The sequence below is a fragment of the Chiloscyllium plagiosum genome, unplaced genomic scaffold (genome assembly GCF_037043375.1).
Source record: "Chiloscyllium plagiosum isolate Xiang-an unplaced genomic scaffold, Cpla_swu_hap1 HiC_scaffold_37, whole genome shotgun sequence".
Classification (NCBI taxonomy): Eukaryota; Metazoa; Chordata; class Chondrichthyes; order Orectolobiformes; family Hemiscylliidae; genus Chiloscyllium; species Chiloscyllium plagiosum.
The window spans coordinates 19,002,822-19,017,571 of record NW_028270175.1 but is presented as its reverse complement, the minus strand read 5'-3'; the positions used below and the strand labels follow the sequence as shown (position 1 = coordinate 19,017,571).

General features: G+C 44.4%; 1 protein-coding gene across 2 annotated transcripts in view; it reads right to left on the bottom strand.

Moving 5' to 3' along the window:
- The window catches only part of chd5 (chromodomain helicase DNA binding protein 5), an 89,397-nt gene that overhangs the window by 38,873 nt on the left and 35,774 nt on the right, over positions 1-14,750 (bottom strand). For both annotated transcript variants that reach the window (XM_043675984.2, XM_087980421.1), the window contains exons 9-19: positions 14,402-14,605; positions 13,844-14,055; positions 12,866-12,997; positions 10,925-11,030; positions 10,273-10,464; positions 9,152-9,352; positions 8,121-8,258; positions 6,217-6,338; positions 3,174-3,347; positions 2,939-3,080; positions 1,143-1,274 (exon numbers count right to left, since the gene is read on the bottom strand). In XM_043675984.2, the coding sequence (XP_043531919.2) occupies positions 1,143-1,274; positions 2,939-3,080; positions 3,174-3,347; positions 6,217-6,338; positions 8,121-8,258; positions 9,152-9,352; positions 10,273-10,464; positions 10,925-11,030; positions 12,866-12,997; positions 13,844-14,055; positions 14,402-14,605 (1,755 nt within the window). The remainder of the gene's footprint in view (positions 1-1,142; positions 1,275-2,938; positions 3,081-3,173; positions 3,348-6,216; positions 6,339-8,120; positions 8,259-9,151; positions 9,353-10,272; positions 10,465-10,924; positions 11,031-12,865; positions 12,998-13,843; positions 14,056-14,401; positions 14,606-14,750) is intronic.

Below are 14,750 nucleotides of genomic sequence, written 5' to 3'. Positions count from 1 at the left end.
CAGACCTGCTGAGTTTTTCCAGCAATTTCTGTTTCTGTCTTGAAATTTAGATTTACTTACTTTGCTCAAATCCCTCCCATGTCCTTAACTCTCTTTTGAAGGCACTGAAATCTTATGAATTGTAATCACTGTTGTAGTATAGGCAAATGTAGCAGCTTGCAATTGCATAACAAGAGTCCACAAAATGGCAGTGCATTAAAAGACCAGTCAATCCATTTTGAGCCAGTGGTGGAGAATTAAACTCTGATAAGGACACCCAAGACCACCTGCCCTTCTCATCTTTCAGAAGGTATTTTAATCTGAGAACTGAGGTGGTAGGTTTTAAATCCCAAAATCGGCACATCGAAGAGTGTAGTGCTCCCTCACAGTTTCAGCTTGGATTATGTGGCTTTAGTCTGTGTGGAATTTGAAAAAGCATGCTGTCAAACTGACACATCAAGAGAAAACTGACCTCAGTCTTAAAACATTCAGTTCATCCACACATCTCCAGGAGTGTTCACTGGAGAGGAAGCTGTGCCCTGGGTTAAATACACCCTTCCTCACCCAGAGGGGAGGGGAGGGGGGGGGGCGGGGGGAAGGGGGGGGGAGTTGGAGAGAAGAATAGCAGTGGAGGGTGAGGAGAGGTAGATAGAGATCCCATTTGGGATCTTGGTTCAGTAGGTAGTTACTCAGATAATCTATTTGTGATGATGACCGAGGGTTAAGTACTGGCCAGCTCAACAGGAAGAATGTCCCTGCTGTCCTTTCAATTAGTGCCTCACTAATTAGTACCTGATTACCTCAGAATTAGAAAGTTGGAGGTTTAATTGCCACTCCAAGACATGAGAGGTTGACACTCCCAGTGTAGCACTGAGGAAATGCTACTCCGTCAGAGGTGTCACCTATTGCAGGAGACATTAAATAGAGTTCTGATTTACCCTCACGGGCAGACACAAATTATCGTAAGGCACTAATTCAAAGTGACATCTTCCCTGATGATGGCCAACCCTTATCCCTCAATCAATACCACAAACAGATTATTTGCTCATTATCACATGACTGTTTGTGGAAGTTTGCAGAGTTTGAGTTAGCTGCCACATCTCCTGCAATGCTGCAGTGACTACACTTCAACTGGCTGCAAAGCAATTTGGGACATCAGTTACCTGAGAGAAGATCAACACTCTGTGGCCGTGGCTGTGCAGTTTCTTCAGCATCTTCTGTAGTAGTATCAGCTTCCCTGAGGACTTCACCAGAGAGTTCCCATCATATGATCCATTTGGTAAAACCGGAGCTTCCTGTCAACACCAGCAAAGCAGCACCACCATTAATACTGCTAACAAGTCCAGTGCACACAGTCAGTTGCCACATACACCCGCCTGCAGAACAGCCATAGAAGAGAGCCCTCTACTCCTTTCTGGGAAGCAATAATTCCTCAGGGATGTTTAGAAGCCGCAATAGCCAGTTCATTTTTTGGGTTAGCCTAGTGTTTATTTCTCAGAGTAATGAGGGCCTTCCTCATGAACCAGCAGGTATTGATATAACCCAGTGTCCTGCTGGGACTGGTTCACATATTGGTCTAGGTCAGATAAGGACCAAGAATTTCCTTCCCAATAATAAACCAGTTGGGGCTTTTACAATATCCAACATCTTCACCAGAAAGTTCCAGCAGATTCGTGGCCATTTTTACTGACACTAGAATTTATTTCCAGATTTTCAAGAACTGACTCCAAATCCTCAAACTGCCATATTGAGATTTGTGTTTATATTCTCTGGATTGTTAGTCCAGTAGTTGAACTATTAACTACACACTCTTGTATATTGTGTAGTAGCAGCTGCCTCAATGCAAACGATGTGGTATAATGGCCTCATCAGATGACCAAACTTCCCTGAGCATCTCAAACATTCACTGTGGTCCTAATAGGGAGACTATTCATAGTCAGTCAGTCAGGTGAGTGCCGGATCAAATCCAGGTCACTGGGGCATAAAAGCTCAAACTATTGTATCACCTTGTTCCTGATCTCAGTCAAGGTGAGCGGTGACCATATGGAGGTTTATAAAATTATGAGGGACATGGATGGGCAAGATCTTTTCCCTGGGGTGAGAGAGTCCAGAACTAGAGGGCATAGGTTTAGGGTGAGAGAGGAAAGATATAAAAAGGGACCTAAGGGGTAAATTTTTCAGAGAGAGGGTGATGCGTAAATGGAATGCGCTACTAGAGGAAGTGGTGGAGGCTAGTACAACTACATCATTTAAAAGACACCTGGATGGGTATATGAATAAGAAGGGTTTGGAGGGATATGGGCCAAGTGCTGGCAAATGGGACTGGATTAGGTTAGGATATCTGGTCAGCATGGATGAGTTGGACCGAAGGATCTGTTTCCATGCTGTACATCTGTGACTCTAATAGGAACTTTATAAATCAGGCTCTTTGGCATGGTGTTGGTGTTCCCTGCCTTTCAGCCAGTAGGCCCAGGTTCAAATCCCACCTGCTCCAAAGGTGTGCTGTAACACATCTGTACAGGTTGGTTAAAAATAAACAGAGACTATATATTTATATTGACTGTGATATGAAACATGATGATGTTCTGAAAGGCATTTTGGGGTTCTTGTGGTGGAGTGGGAGTACCTACTTACCTCTAAGCTAGGGGTCCTGGGTCCTGGGTCCTGGGTCCAAATCCCACCTGCTCCAAAGGTATGTGATAACATTTCTCTATAGGTCAATTAGAAAATACCCCTTGATTTACTCACCTATACAGACCAGAAGAGTTCTCAGTCTGAATTAAGTTGCCCAATCCAAGTCAGAACTGCTTGGAGGTTTCCCTTGATTAAGGAAGGGGGAAAAAAGAGATGCAGGGCTCCTTCTCACAATCAGTGCCCAACAATTCCCACTGCAAGTGCAGGGCAACAACAAGATTGGATTCCAATAATTACAATTTCTCAAGTGGTATCAGACACATACCCCTGCTGCGACCGGAAATAAATAGGGATGGTTACAACACTTCTTCAGATCCATCATGATGTTCAGCAGGGACACCTGGTTCCCACCCCCTTTTGAATTCAGAGCCTCGAAATTCTTGGTCAGGATGAATTTGTAATATTTCCTGTGAAGCCACACAAACAACAAGAATAAAATGAAAGGATGAGACTTGAGCAGAACTGGATGAAGATTCGCTGTTCGTGTTTTCACAACTTACTTCTGCATGGAGCTGAGCTCCACACGGACTATCAGCTCGGTCTTTGATGGCATGTTCTTAAAGACATCAGCCTTGAGACGCCTCAACATATGTGGGCCCAGGAGGTCATGAAGCTTCTTAATCTGGTCCTCCTTTGAGATGTCTGCAAACTCCTCCAAGAAGCCTTCTAAGTTGCTGTAACAAAACAGGAACAGGGTAAAAACAATGACTGCAGATACTGGAAACCCTGGCATTCCTGATGAAGGGATTTTGCCCGAAACGTCGATTTTCCTGCTCCTCAGATGCTGCCTGAACTGCTGTGCTTTTCCAGCACCACAAAACAGGAACAGTCACAGCTGCCACATCATTCTTCAGTGCTGAACCCAGGCTGTCTGAAGGTGCATCCAGCACTACCTCCTTCTCAAACCAGTTTCTCAACTGGACAACACAGATTCCCTCTTTATTCAAAAGTCAAGGTCATTTGTAAAACCAGTCACCCGTACTCTGCCTTCAATCATGTCCACACACCCGGTGTTTCAGCTTCACCGTGGGGGCTGTACTCCTGGGCACCCATGCTTGGGTGAACAAGGTCTAGTGTAGCATCCCTCAGGTGGCAAAATGACAGCCAGAGCTCATGGTGTGAGCTCCCAAATAAACGGGGGGGGTGGGGAAGAGAAGAGGAATGCAAAAAAACCAGTGTGTGATTTTTCTCCTGGCTCAGAGGTTTAAAAAAAAACACATGTCCAATGAAACAATGGGGAGACAGATGTAAATTCCATACCAGCACAAACCTGCTTTATGTCCCTGTGCACTATGCCCTACCCTTCCTTTCCATGGAAGCAGCCTGTGTCCAAATCATGGCAATCTCCCTTTCTACCCCAGTCCCCATTCTCCTTTCACCAATACGGCCCTGTCTCTCCCTTCACCATTTTAGACACAATCCCCTTCCTCTCTCACCAACACAGCCACTGTCCTCCCTCTCCATTATAGTTTACCCTCCTGCCAGCTCTCAATAAAGTTACATTTTACACTCTCGGCCTCTCCCACCAAGAGATTCCAGAATCTACCGTGTGGAGAAAGTTAATCAGAGCCAAACAACAATTCCAGAGTTAGGGAGACGAAGGAAACCAGCAACTGGATCAGACCTCCAGGTGGTGAGCCGGTAATTACGGTTGTGAATGGGGATCTGGGTGCAATCCCCCACTTTCGATATCACATGAAGAATGGGTAAGGGAAGGGGCCAGAGACTTAATGACAATAGGAAAAGAGGGGAAAAAGGGTTCTATACAATGTGGATGAGCTCACATTTGTCTACATTTAAATCCATTGCCATAGTTTTGCCCATTCACTAGACGTGGAGTTTCTCTGGATTTGAGTCTCAGTAATGGACAGCGTTGGATAACAGGGTGAGACTTTGTTTTGCTGTTTCTGTGAAAATCATTTAAACACCATTCCATATTTAGAGAGCTTGATTACTTTGATTCTTGATTTTGAATATACTTTTGTCGTATGTTAAATGAAGTCTCCAGCCTGGTGTGACTATGTTTTAGGGAATAATCACCATATTAACTAAAATAAAATCAAATGATCTATCAGGCAGTAGATGGCCAGTAGTACCTACATCTGGGATTGTAATATGAAAAAATAAATAATCTGATCATTTATTGTAAGTCTGTGCAGCCATTAACAATCTGCAAATTTTTGTTTGGTCCACTCTCAGTTAGCCAATGCTCCCTCTCTTTAAACATATTTCTAACATTTCAGTCAATGAAAAATATAGAATCAGGATTTCAGTGAGATTCTTAACATCTAATGTGGAGAACTGATCATAAAATCAACTAGTCAATAGTTTGTCAACTTTTAGTTTAAGAAAAATGCTTAAAATGTATTTTGACTAAAATATTTAAGAAATATTAATTGTTTGACTCGAGACTCAAAATGATCACCCTAGCATTGAGTTCCATTATCTATCAATTTCACTCCCAGGATGCGTGGGAACTCTCAGCACAAGGCTATCACACATTGGATCTAGCCTAAGGAGGATCTAGCCTTATAAGCATTCATATAAGATTGCAGGAAATTGCAATCTGATCCCAGACTGGGATGAGGGATGAATTGAGGCTGGAGAATTACAGTGCTGTAGTGAAAAGCTACAGTGGAATTTCCATTATAATGCTACTGGGCTGTAATATTGCTAAGTATTGAACTTTGAGTGGAATTCCCATGGAGAGTTACATGCTGTAGATCGCACAGCCTTTGATTAGATCCAAACTATTGTCAGTGACCATAAGGAGCAGCCAGGGAAGTGCCAGAGATCAGCATGAGAGAGAGCCTATATGAAACCAATAGAATCATAGAATCCCTCCAGTGTAAAAAGAGGCCTTTCGGCCCATTGAGTCTACACCGACCCTCCAAACAGCACCCCACCCAGACCCACCCCTACCTGTAACCTTGCATTTCCCATGGCTAACCCAGCTAGCCTGCACATCCCTGGATACTTTAGCCTGGCCACTCCACCTAATCTGCACATCTTTGGACTGTGGGAGGAAATCAAAGCACCTGGAGGAAATCCATGCAGACACGGGGAGAATGCGCAACCTCCACACAGACAGTCGCCCGAGGGTATAATCAAACCCAGGTCTGTGATGCTGGGAAGCAGCAGTGTTAACCACTGAGCCACAGTGCCAGCCCTGGACTCCTTACCAGTCAGCAGCAGGAGTTACACTGGAATCATAACCTTAAGTCATTTCACATTTCCCCTTTCAAACAAACACTGTTGAACTTGATCATACATATTAAGAAAATGTTCACAAACTGTTAGCCTGTTTTACTGAAACTGTTAATGATCTACCTCCTTGGTTTCATGAGGTATTGTGACAGAAAATGACACTGAACACAGCATTGCTGTTGAGCCCAACATGTGGAAGTAAAAAACCACATTAAAACAAACTCAGCTTTTGTTGCATACCTGTCTACCTCTGTACTTATATAGTCTACCATTTCATACTTGCTACCAGATGGAGCTATAGATTAGAAGCAAATTAAGGCATTAACACAAACTTACTTAAAACGTTGAGGAGTAAGGAAGTTCAGCAAGTGGAAAAGCTCCTCCAGATTATTCTGTAGTGGCGTCCCAGTCAGCAGCAGCTTGTAATCAATCTTGTAAGCATTTAGCACCCTAAAATACTGAAACATTCAATACTGACAAATGAACAACTCTTCACAAACTGGCATCTGGAGCCAAACAGCGACATCAACAGAGCCACGTGTCCCAAGCCCACATTTTAATTTATGGATGGTAACTCGTCCGAGTTTATTTCAGGGTCTCTCCACCTTTCCCGCCCTACCAAAGGCACAGGTTTAAAATCATGCAGCACAGGGCAACCTCTTGGCCCATTAAACCTGTGCCAGCTATCTGGAAGAGCTATCTGATTAATACCACACTCATAACTCTGCAAATATTTCTCCTTCAAGTACAGTATTCGATTCTCATTGTGAGGTTCCCACTACATCTGGTCTCATCCACAAGCAACGCAATCCTAATCACAACAGCTGGTTCAGCAACAAAGTTTATCTTCTCCCCTCAGGCTCATTAGACGAATAGCTTAAATCCATCCCCTCTGATTACCGATCTTCTGTCAGTGGAAACACCGCTTCTTTTTCGTGACGTTCAAAACCTTACACAACTCTGAAGAGTCTGATTAGGTTTCCCCTCAATCCTCTCTGCTCAAAAGGAGAATAATCCTAGTTTCTCCCTCTCAGCTCCAAGCATTGATTGTAGCTATGATTGGTAGAGGTGGAGGGCTGGTTGCTACCACAGCTTGCAAAAAATTACACTTCTGTAAATGGATTAAAAGCAGTTTGATTTTTCTTAGAGGTGAATCATGTGGCGGCTTAGGTTAATGTTGCCTGCATTTAGTAAACATGACAAAACAGTGGCAGCTCAGACAGCCTCGTGGTGTGGAGTCTGAAAAGCAAATCAGCTGGATTTATTCTTCACTCAAAGCAGCACGTTGGCTGTAAGTGTAGGAAACATGTGGCTTTACAGTGCAGAACCTTTATATTAAAGGGACAACTGACTTTGCTGCACTTCAAGAAAGACTGAGGGGGTGTCTGGACTATACTTCCCATAATGTGCACACAGGAGGCAGAGCCAGCTATCAGGACCCAAGACAGAAAGAGAGAAGTAAGTGACCCTCAAGGACTGAAGGAGATGGACTGTTCCTGACTAAGATCGAAGAAACCAGAAGATGATGGCGATCAGCCTGTGAATACAGAGTCAGAGCAGGAGGGAAGGTCTGTGTCCTTGAGGCACAGAGGTGAGCGGGTCAAGTTATTTAATCTGGGAGGGGTCAGGGAGTCAGCAACATGGGGTCATCAATTTAATTTAACAGACTAAAATCAAGATACATTATCTTGTACAGCAGCAGCATGAATTTCCACCCCCTACATGGAATACCTGAAGAAAATATCATCTTATTGCTTAATGAAAAATTTCATAAATATACAAATCAGAGACAGATCTCGGATGAAAGGGAGATCATTGGGGCACCGAATTTATTTTTGAATTTCATTTGCAAAGAGATAGTGACCCAGATCGCCACCACTTGTACTACAGACCTCCACAATTCCACAGCCTTCAAGATGCAAATGGTCATTGAACTACTTGTTATTTTACTTCTCATTATGTTACTGATCTTCCCTCACATACAAGTTTTACAGACTTTGATGATCCTCTGGTACCAAGTTACCACTTTTTCAGCTTCGACCCTCAGTCAAGGTCAGCAAAAATATTCAGCTGTGAACTGCCTCACTCAATTTCCAGACAAATCCCCCTCCCCCTCCCCCTCCCCCTCCCTCTCCCTCTCCTCCCCATGACGACCAGACTCAGCACTACGGCACCCCCCCCAACCCCAGGTGATAGTCCTCTCGGAGACTCCAGGAGCATTGAGACCATGTCATACTTACTTTGGATTGGTTGTTTTTCAGCCTGTGAGCTTCATCGACAACAAGACATGCCCAGTCAATGGATCCCAAGATCGTCTGATCAATGGTGATCAACTCATACGAAGTCAGCAGCACGTGAAACTTTATTTGCGCCTCGCTCTGAAAACAGAAACATTTCCTCTTGTCAATATCAATCCCAAACACACTGGTTACTCAGCAAAAGACTCCTGGACAGACAAATCAGACACATCTACAAGAACTGAAGGCAGCTGCATCAATTTTAGAGGCAGTGTAATTCTCTACAAACTAAAAATGTCTACCATCACCAAAAATGTTCTTCATTCTCAACTAGAACTTCATGACCTAAGAAACACTAACACTACTTTGCCGTTTATCTCTCTCACATCTACTCACAGAGTTATGGGCAAAATCATCTTCTAATTCTTCACCCAGACAGCCATTTTGCATACATGATGGAGAGAGCCAGCAGACTATTGGTTATAGAGGGCATCACAGCCAGGCTCAGTGACCTGCCCCACACAAAAAGGTTCATTGGATAGTGACCAACAGCAGGAACCCCAACATATTTTCCCTGCCTTGTCCACAGTACTGCCCCAAGCACAGATCCCAGCTGAGTCAGCCAACTCCATACAAACAGAGACTAAGTCTGAAGTGACCTAATCTGTCTGGCTCAATGCCAAAATTAATCTACTAATTGAACCCATTAGAGAATCGATACCGTCACTGCAGGACTGAAAAACTCTAAGCTTCATTGAAAGCACCTCCCAAACCCTGTCAGCACCAACTCTGGAGATTCCCTCCATCCCAATTTGGAAATATATCACTGTTCCTTCACCTTCACTTGGTCAAATTCCTCAAACTAGTTAATTCGCTTCTATGGAAATACTGTCACTACAACAGTAGGATTCACGGATGCGGCTCACCACCTCCTTCTCAAGTACAAAGGAAATTGTGCAGTAACTATCCACCTTGGGTCAGCGCCCCACTCTGAGAATGAATAAAGGGTCTTGCTCAGAAGTATAGATACTCACCTTCATCCTGAAGGTTTTTTTCCCACTCTTGATTACGTTATCATCAAAGCAAAACTCATTCTCTCGGATGACAGCTCTGCAGTCTTTGTCTCCTGTGTAAGTCACCACGTAGAAACATGGTGCCCACAGCGTGAACTCCCGTTCCCAGTTAATAATGGTGGACAATGGAGCACTCACCAGGAAAGGTCCTTTGGAGTGACCCTGTTAAAGAGATAGTACATCCGCCCTGTTAAATCCATGTCAGTGTGGTTGCACTATTGTGAACTGACTGGCCCTTGCTAATCAGGTGTCACCACAGATCAATTAATTCCAGGGCAAAAATAGAGACAGCAGTCATTTTGTTTCAAGACAGAGTAATACAGCATGGAAATATACCCTTCAGTCCACCTAGTCCATGCCAACCAAACTAAACTAGCCCCACCTGCCTGCTCCTGGCATAACCGCGCCCCCCACCCCCCCCCCAAAAAACCTTCCCAATTCATATAATTACCCAAATATCTTTCAAACATTGTAATTGTGCCCACATCCACAATTTCCTCAATATCTCCTCAATATTTTAGTGTTAGGCATCAAAGCCAGGGTGAGAGACACAGCTCAAAGAATATATTTAATTTGGTTAATGAACACACTTTAAGGAGATAAATTAATTTAAACTTTCACTTCAACTATGAGCAGCAAATCACGTCTAATTCTATAATCATTAAATAGAAAAAGGCCAAATTATTATTGTCAGTAAATCATTAGACAACTCACAAACACAAAGGGCCATTTAGCAAGTTTAAAGAGGAGCTATCAAAAAGAATTTTCCCTCAACATGTTAGTTAGCTAGGATAGAAAGGAGAGTACATTGGAGTTATTGAAAATAACATTAGACACGATGAGATATAGCCAAGAGGTGAACACTGATGAGAGAGTCAACCTCCTAGAGAGAACAGCTTCAAAGGAAAGTCAATTTATTGGAAGGATGAGCTGAAACGAAACCACAATACTGCTCCCAAACCTGGGAGAACTTGGACTCTCATTCACCCAAACACATGATCAAAGCTTCTCACGCCAGCCTACATCTCAAGTACCAATCACTATCCCTGTCACAAAAACTCCAGCCTCAAAATGTTCCTCACCTCTTTAAACAGAGAGTATAGAAATACAATCGTTTGAACGGTTTTCCCCAATCCCATCTCATCAGCCAAAATTGTATCAGTGCCCTGAGCCCAAGAGAAACGCAGCCAGTTCAGCCCCTCCAGTTGGTAAGGGTGGAGGTTGCCACCTGTGGCATCAATGTACTCCGGTTGCTTGTCAAACTTCACAGTTGGCTATGGTGAGAAGGAAAAGGGTACAATTAATTCAGTACATTTAAAACACAAACTGCTGAGATTTACTACATCCCACTACAAGTCAAACAGCCCAATTCTGTAAATTCCAGAAAATAACCTGGTTTCAAATATAATAACAGGATCCAAGTCCTCTCTGGTCACTGCCTGCAAGAATGCGTATCTAACTCCATGCTGTATCTGTCCTGGGAATGCTTGACAGAGAGATATTAGAAGGAGATTTACTCTCTATCCAACTGCATGCCATACCTGTCCTGGGATTGTTTGGGACAAAGTAAAGTAAGCATTACTCTCGATCGAACTGGACATCCTCTCTGTCCTGGAAGCATTTTCACAATGTACAGAAAGCTTTACTCTGTAATCAATGCAGTGCAGACGGAGATTAATGCTGGATCTGATTACACCAAGTCTGCATCAACAAACTCTGCTGCTTCTCACTTACATCGACTACGGGCTGTACTGGAGGCGGGTCGAAGATCAATTCCCTGGCTTTACGTCCTTTTTTCGGTTTTCTCACTGGTCTTAAATCATCTCCCAAAATTAATTGTCTGTAGTGAGAGAGAGAGAGAGGAAGGGGGGGGAGGGGGGGAAAGACAGAGAGCGCGAGAGAGAGAGAGCGCGAGAGAGAGAGAGCGCGAGAGAGAGAGAGCGCGAGAGAGAGAGAGCGCGAGAGAGAGAGCGCGCGAGAGAGAGAGCGCGCGAGAGAGAGAGAGCGCGAGAGAGAGAGAGCGCGAGAGAGAGAGAGCGCGAGAGAGAGAGAGCGCGAGAGAGAGAGAGCGCGAGAGAGAGAGAGCGCGAGAGAGAGAGAGCGCGGGAGAGAGAGAGCGCGGGAGAGAGAGAGCGCGGGAGAGAGAGAGCGCGGGAGAGAGAGAGAGAGAGAGCGCGAGAGAGAGAGTGAGCGCGAGAGAGAGAGTGAGCGCGAGAGAGAGCGAGAGAGGGGGAATAAAAATCAAAGCATGTCAGCAAATCCAACACTCTCAGAAACAGAAGGGCATCACCAACCATTGCCCATTCATCGATCCCATTAATCAAGCTCCCGATGCAGTTCCCTCCTCTTCCACATAGGCTGGTCATCTTCCAATACTTCTGCTAGCACCAAGACCCCATAACCACAGAAAAGGTGAACATCTGCGTGGGTTTCCTCCGGGTGCTCCGGTTTCCTCCCACACTACAAAGATGTGCAGGTTAGGTGAATTGGCCATGCTGAATTGCCTGTAGTGTTAGGTGCAGGGGTAAATGTAGGGGTATGGGTGGGTTTCGCTTCGGCGGGTCGGTGTGGACTTGTTGGGCCGAAGGGCCTGTTTCCACACTGTAATGTAATCTGTAATCTAATCTAATCTAATCACTGACCCGACTTTGTCCAACTTCCCTTCGAAAAGAAAGTGAGGACTGTAGATCAGAGTCGAGAGTGTGGTGCTGGAAAAGAACAGGTCAGACAGTGTCCGAGTAGCAGGAGAATTGATGTTTTGGGCATAATTTCTGATGAAGTGCTTATGTCCGAAACATCAATTCTCCTCAGATGCTGCCTGACCTGCTGTGCTTTCCAGCACCACACTCCCAACTAGTTTAGATTGTCAGAGATTCTTTTGTCAGATTCCAATATTTTCTTGTTACAAAATGCCCTTGAAAACAACTGTCTGGCTTTGCAATTTCAATTTCAGAGCATCTAGCTTCAGCTGCCCTTCGGCAGATGTTCCTTCTCAGGCACAGGCCAACATCTGGAAGGACTTGGGCAGCAGGCACATGGAGGCAAGTTCTCCACAGAGCTACACACCATCCTGAAATCAATACACCACTTGCTTCACCGTGGTTGGGACAAGATCCTAGCATTTCCTCCCTAATGGCACCACAACGGTACCATTATCACATGGACCACAACAATTCAAGATAGTGGCACATCATGACCTTCTCGGGGTGTCTGACAGTGATGCCTTCATCCCGAGAATGAATTTTAAAAAGTGTAACCTAGGATGGAGCCAAGTGAAGTGCTCACCAGGAAATTGTAGCTGGTCCCCTTTACTTGAGGACACTGGGCATTGAATTGGTTCTTTAGGAAAAGCACAAGGGCTTTTGCCCAAAACATCGATTTTACTGGTCCTTGGATGCTGCCTGAACTGCTGTGCTTTTCCAGCACCACTAATCCAGAATCTGGTTTCCAGCATCTGCAGTCATTGTTTTTACCTGGTTCTTTAGGAAAGCCAACACAACTCATGATATTCTTCTGGAACCAGTCCACATTGCCAGATTTGTTGCATTCAGTTTCACAGCTTGTAAACTTGTGACTTTGGGTCATCAATAACATTCCCGCTATACTTACATTAAAGAAACTGACAGTGAAGCCATTCGGCCTGGTTTAAGATTGTGTCTAATAAGCAGCACTGACCTGTGATTCCAATACAACTCCTTCGTAGTGTCATAATCTGGAATATCAAACTCTTCAAATTCCCACGTAGCCTGGTCATACGGCAGATCCCGCCACTTAACTAAATAGTGCAAATCACCCTTTTTATCAAAGCTGAAAGAAAACAGACAAAATGCAAGTTTTTGTATCCTAATATGTCAATGGCACAAATTGAATGCAAGAATTTCACCTCCATTTTATGTGGAGTTTCATGAACAGTACAAATGGAGCTTTGCTCTGTACCTCATCCATGTTCTATTTACTTTGGAAAGTTTAACAGGGAGTCTGACCCTTTCTGTTTTTGCCCTTAACATGTTTGATGACTCAGTGTAAAGATGCTTTACCTCACATCTAATCCGTGCTGTACATACCCTGCAAAGTATTAAAGGGCAGGATAAAGGAAGCCTTACACAGTGTGTAAACTATTCTGTTCCTACCCTAAGAACGCTCGACAAAACAATGGAGATATCAAGCAGGGAACATGGTCTGGATTAGAGTACAAAGACAATGGAACATTAACCTCACTGACAACATTGCTCGGACCGTCTCAGGTTTGTTTCTTCTTCAGCATCTTAGAGAATGATTCAGCAAAGCACAGCTTTGATAAATGAATCAACTCTGTATAGGAGGGAAACTACCTCTGGAATGGGGTGGGGTGGGTTGGCCCTGAACAAAAAGGAGATAACCTTATAATTCAAGTTAGGTTGTTCAGGGCACAGGTCAATAAAGCATTTCTCCACATGAGAGAGATTAAATTCTTGGACACAGAAGTTGTTGTGGCTTGGGAAGGGTTACAGGGTGTCAGTTCAGAATTTCAAAACGGAGGGGGATAGAATTTCATTGGCCAATGGTTATTTAAATGTCAAGGAGGCAAGGTGACAGTTGGGGTAAAGGTCCAGATCAAACTGAATGTGAGCACATGTCCCAGGACCTGATCTGTCTCCAAGATCAGCCCCTCACCTGTGGTTGATGATACGGTGAACAATGAGCCACTCAGGTTTGATCCCATATCGATAATACTGCTGCTCCATCAGTGCAAACTGTGGGTCCTTACTCTTTCGTTTCTCACTCTTCTCTTCATCATCCCCAGAGCCATAGTCAAATGGCGGTGGTTCATCCATATCGTTCTTCCTTTGGAAGTTCCGGAACATTACAGTGTGGTATAGCTCCAGCTGGAGTGGGCAGAGAGTTACATTTTAACACACTTGCATTTCTTATCAACGGCCTCACTGCCTTTCCTCAACCATGTTTCCACATTTTGATCTTAAAGGGAAAGGTTACAATCAGCCTTGCACGATAGGCAGTGAGTGACCAAAATAACTTCTGTTGCTACTGCGAGGTCTGTTAAGATGCGTGTGTTTTGGGACAGTCTCTAAGTTAGAACTAAATTAAGAGAATCATGTGACCCATTCTGCAGCCTGCCCAGCAACAGGCCTCAGTAACCCAGGTCTGGGAAGCTCCTGGCTTCACAGCAAGCGTGCGCTTCAGGACCAGGAGACTTTGAATCATAAAACCTACCTGCAATTCTGTGGCCCAAGAGCAATGCCAGTATGACAGTCCCACCCATTTCACAAAGAATTCTCGCTCTGGTCGTCCTTTCAGGGCCTTGGGCTGTTCGGCTTCATTGACTTCACCCATCAGAGCTGGGGGGGTACGTGGTGGTGGGGGCGAACCCCATGTCCAGTGCAAGATTCGCTGCACTTTGCCTTTTAGAGGTGTGCACTAGAGACAACACAAATATTTACACATTTTTAAATCATTCGACAGACATAATCTGATCAACCCCTAGTGAGAGCTCTCCCCTCTATACACCATATCCGAAGTAGGGGCAACATGCAGCAAAACATTACCCCTTTTCTTCAGCCAG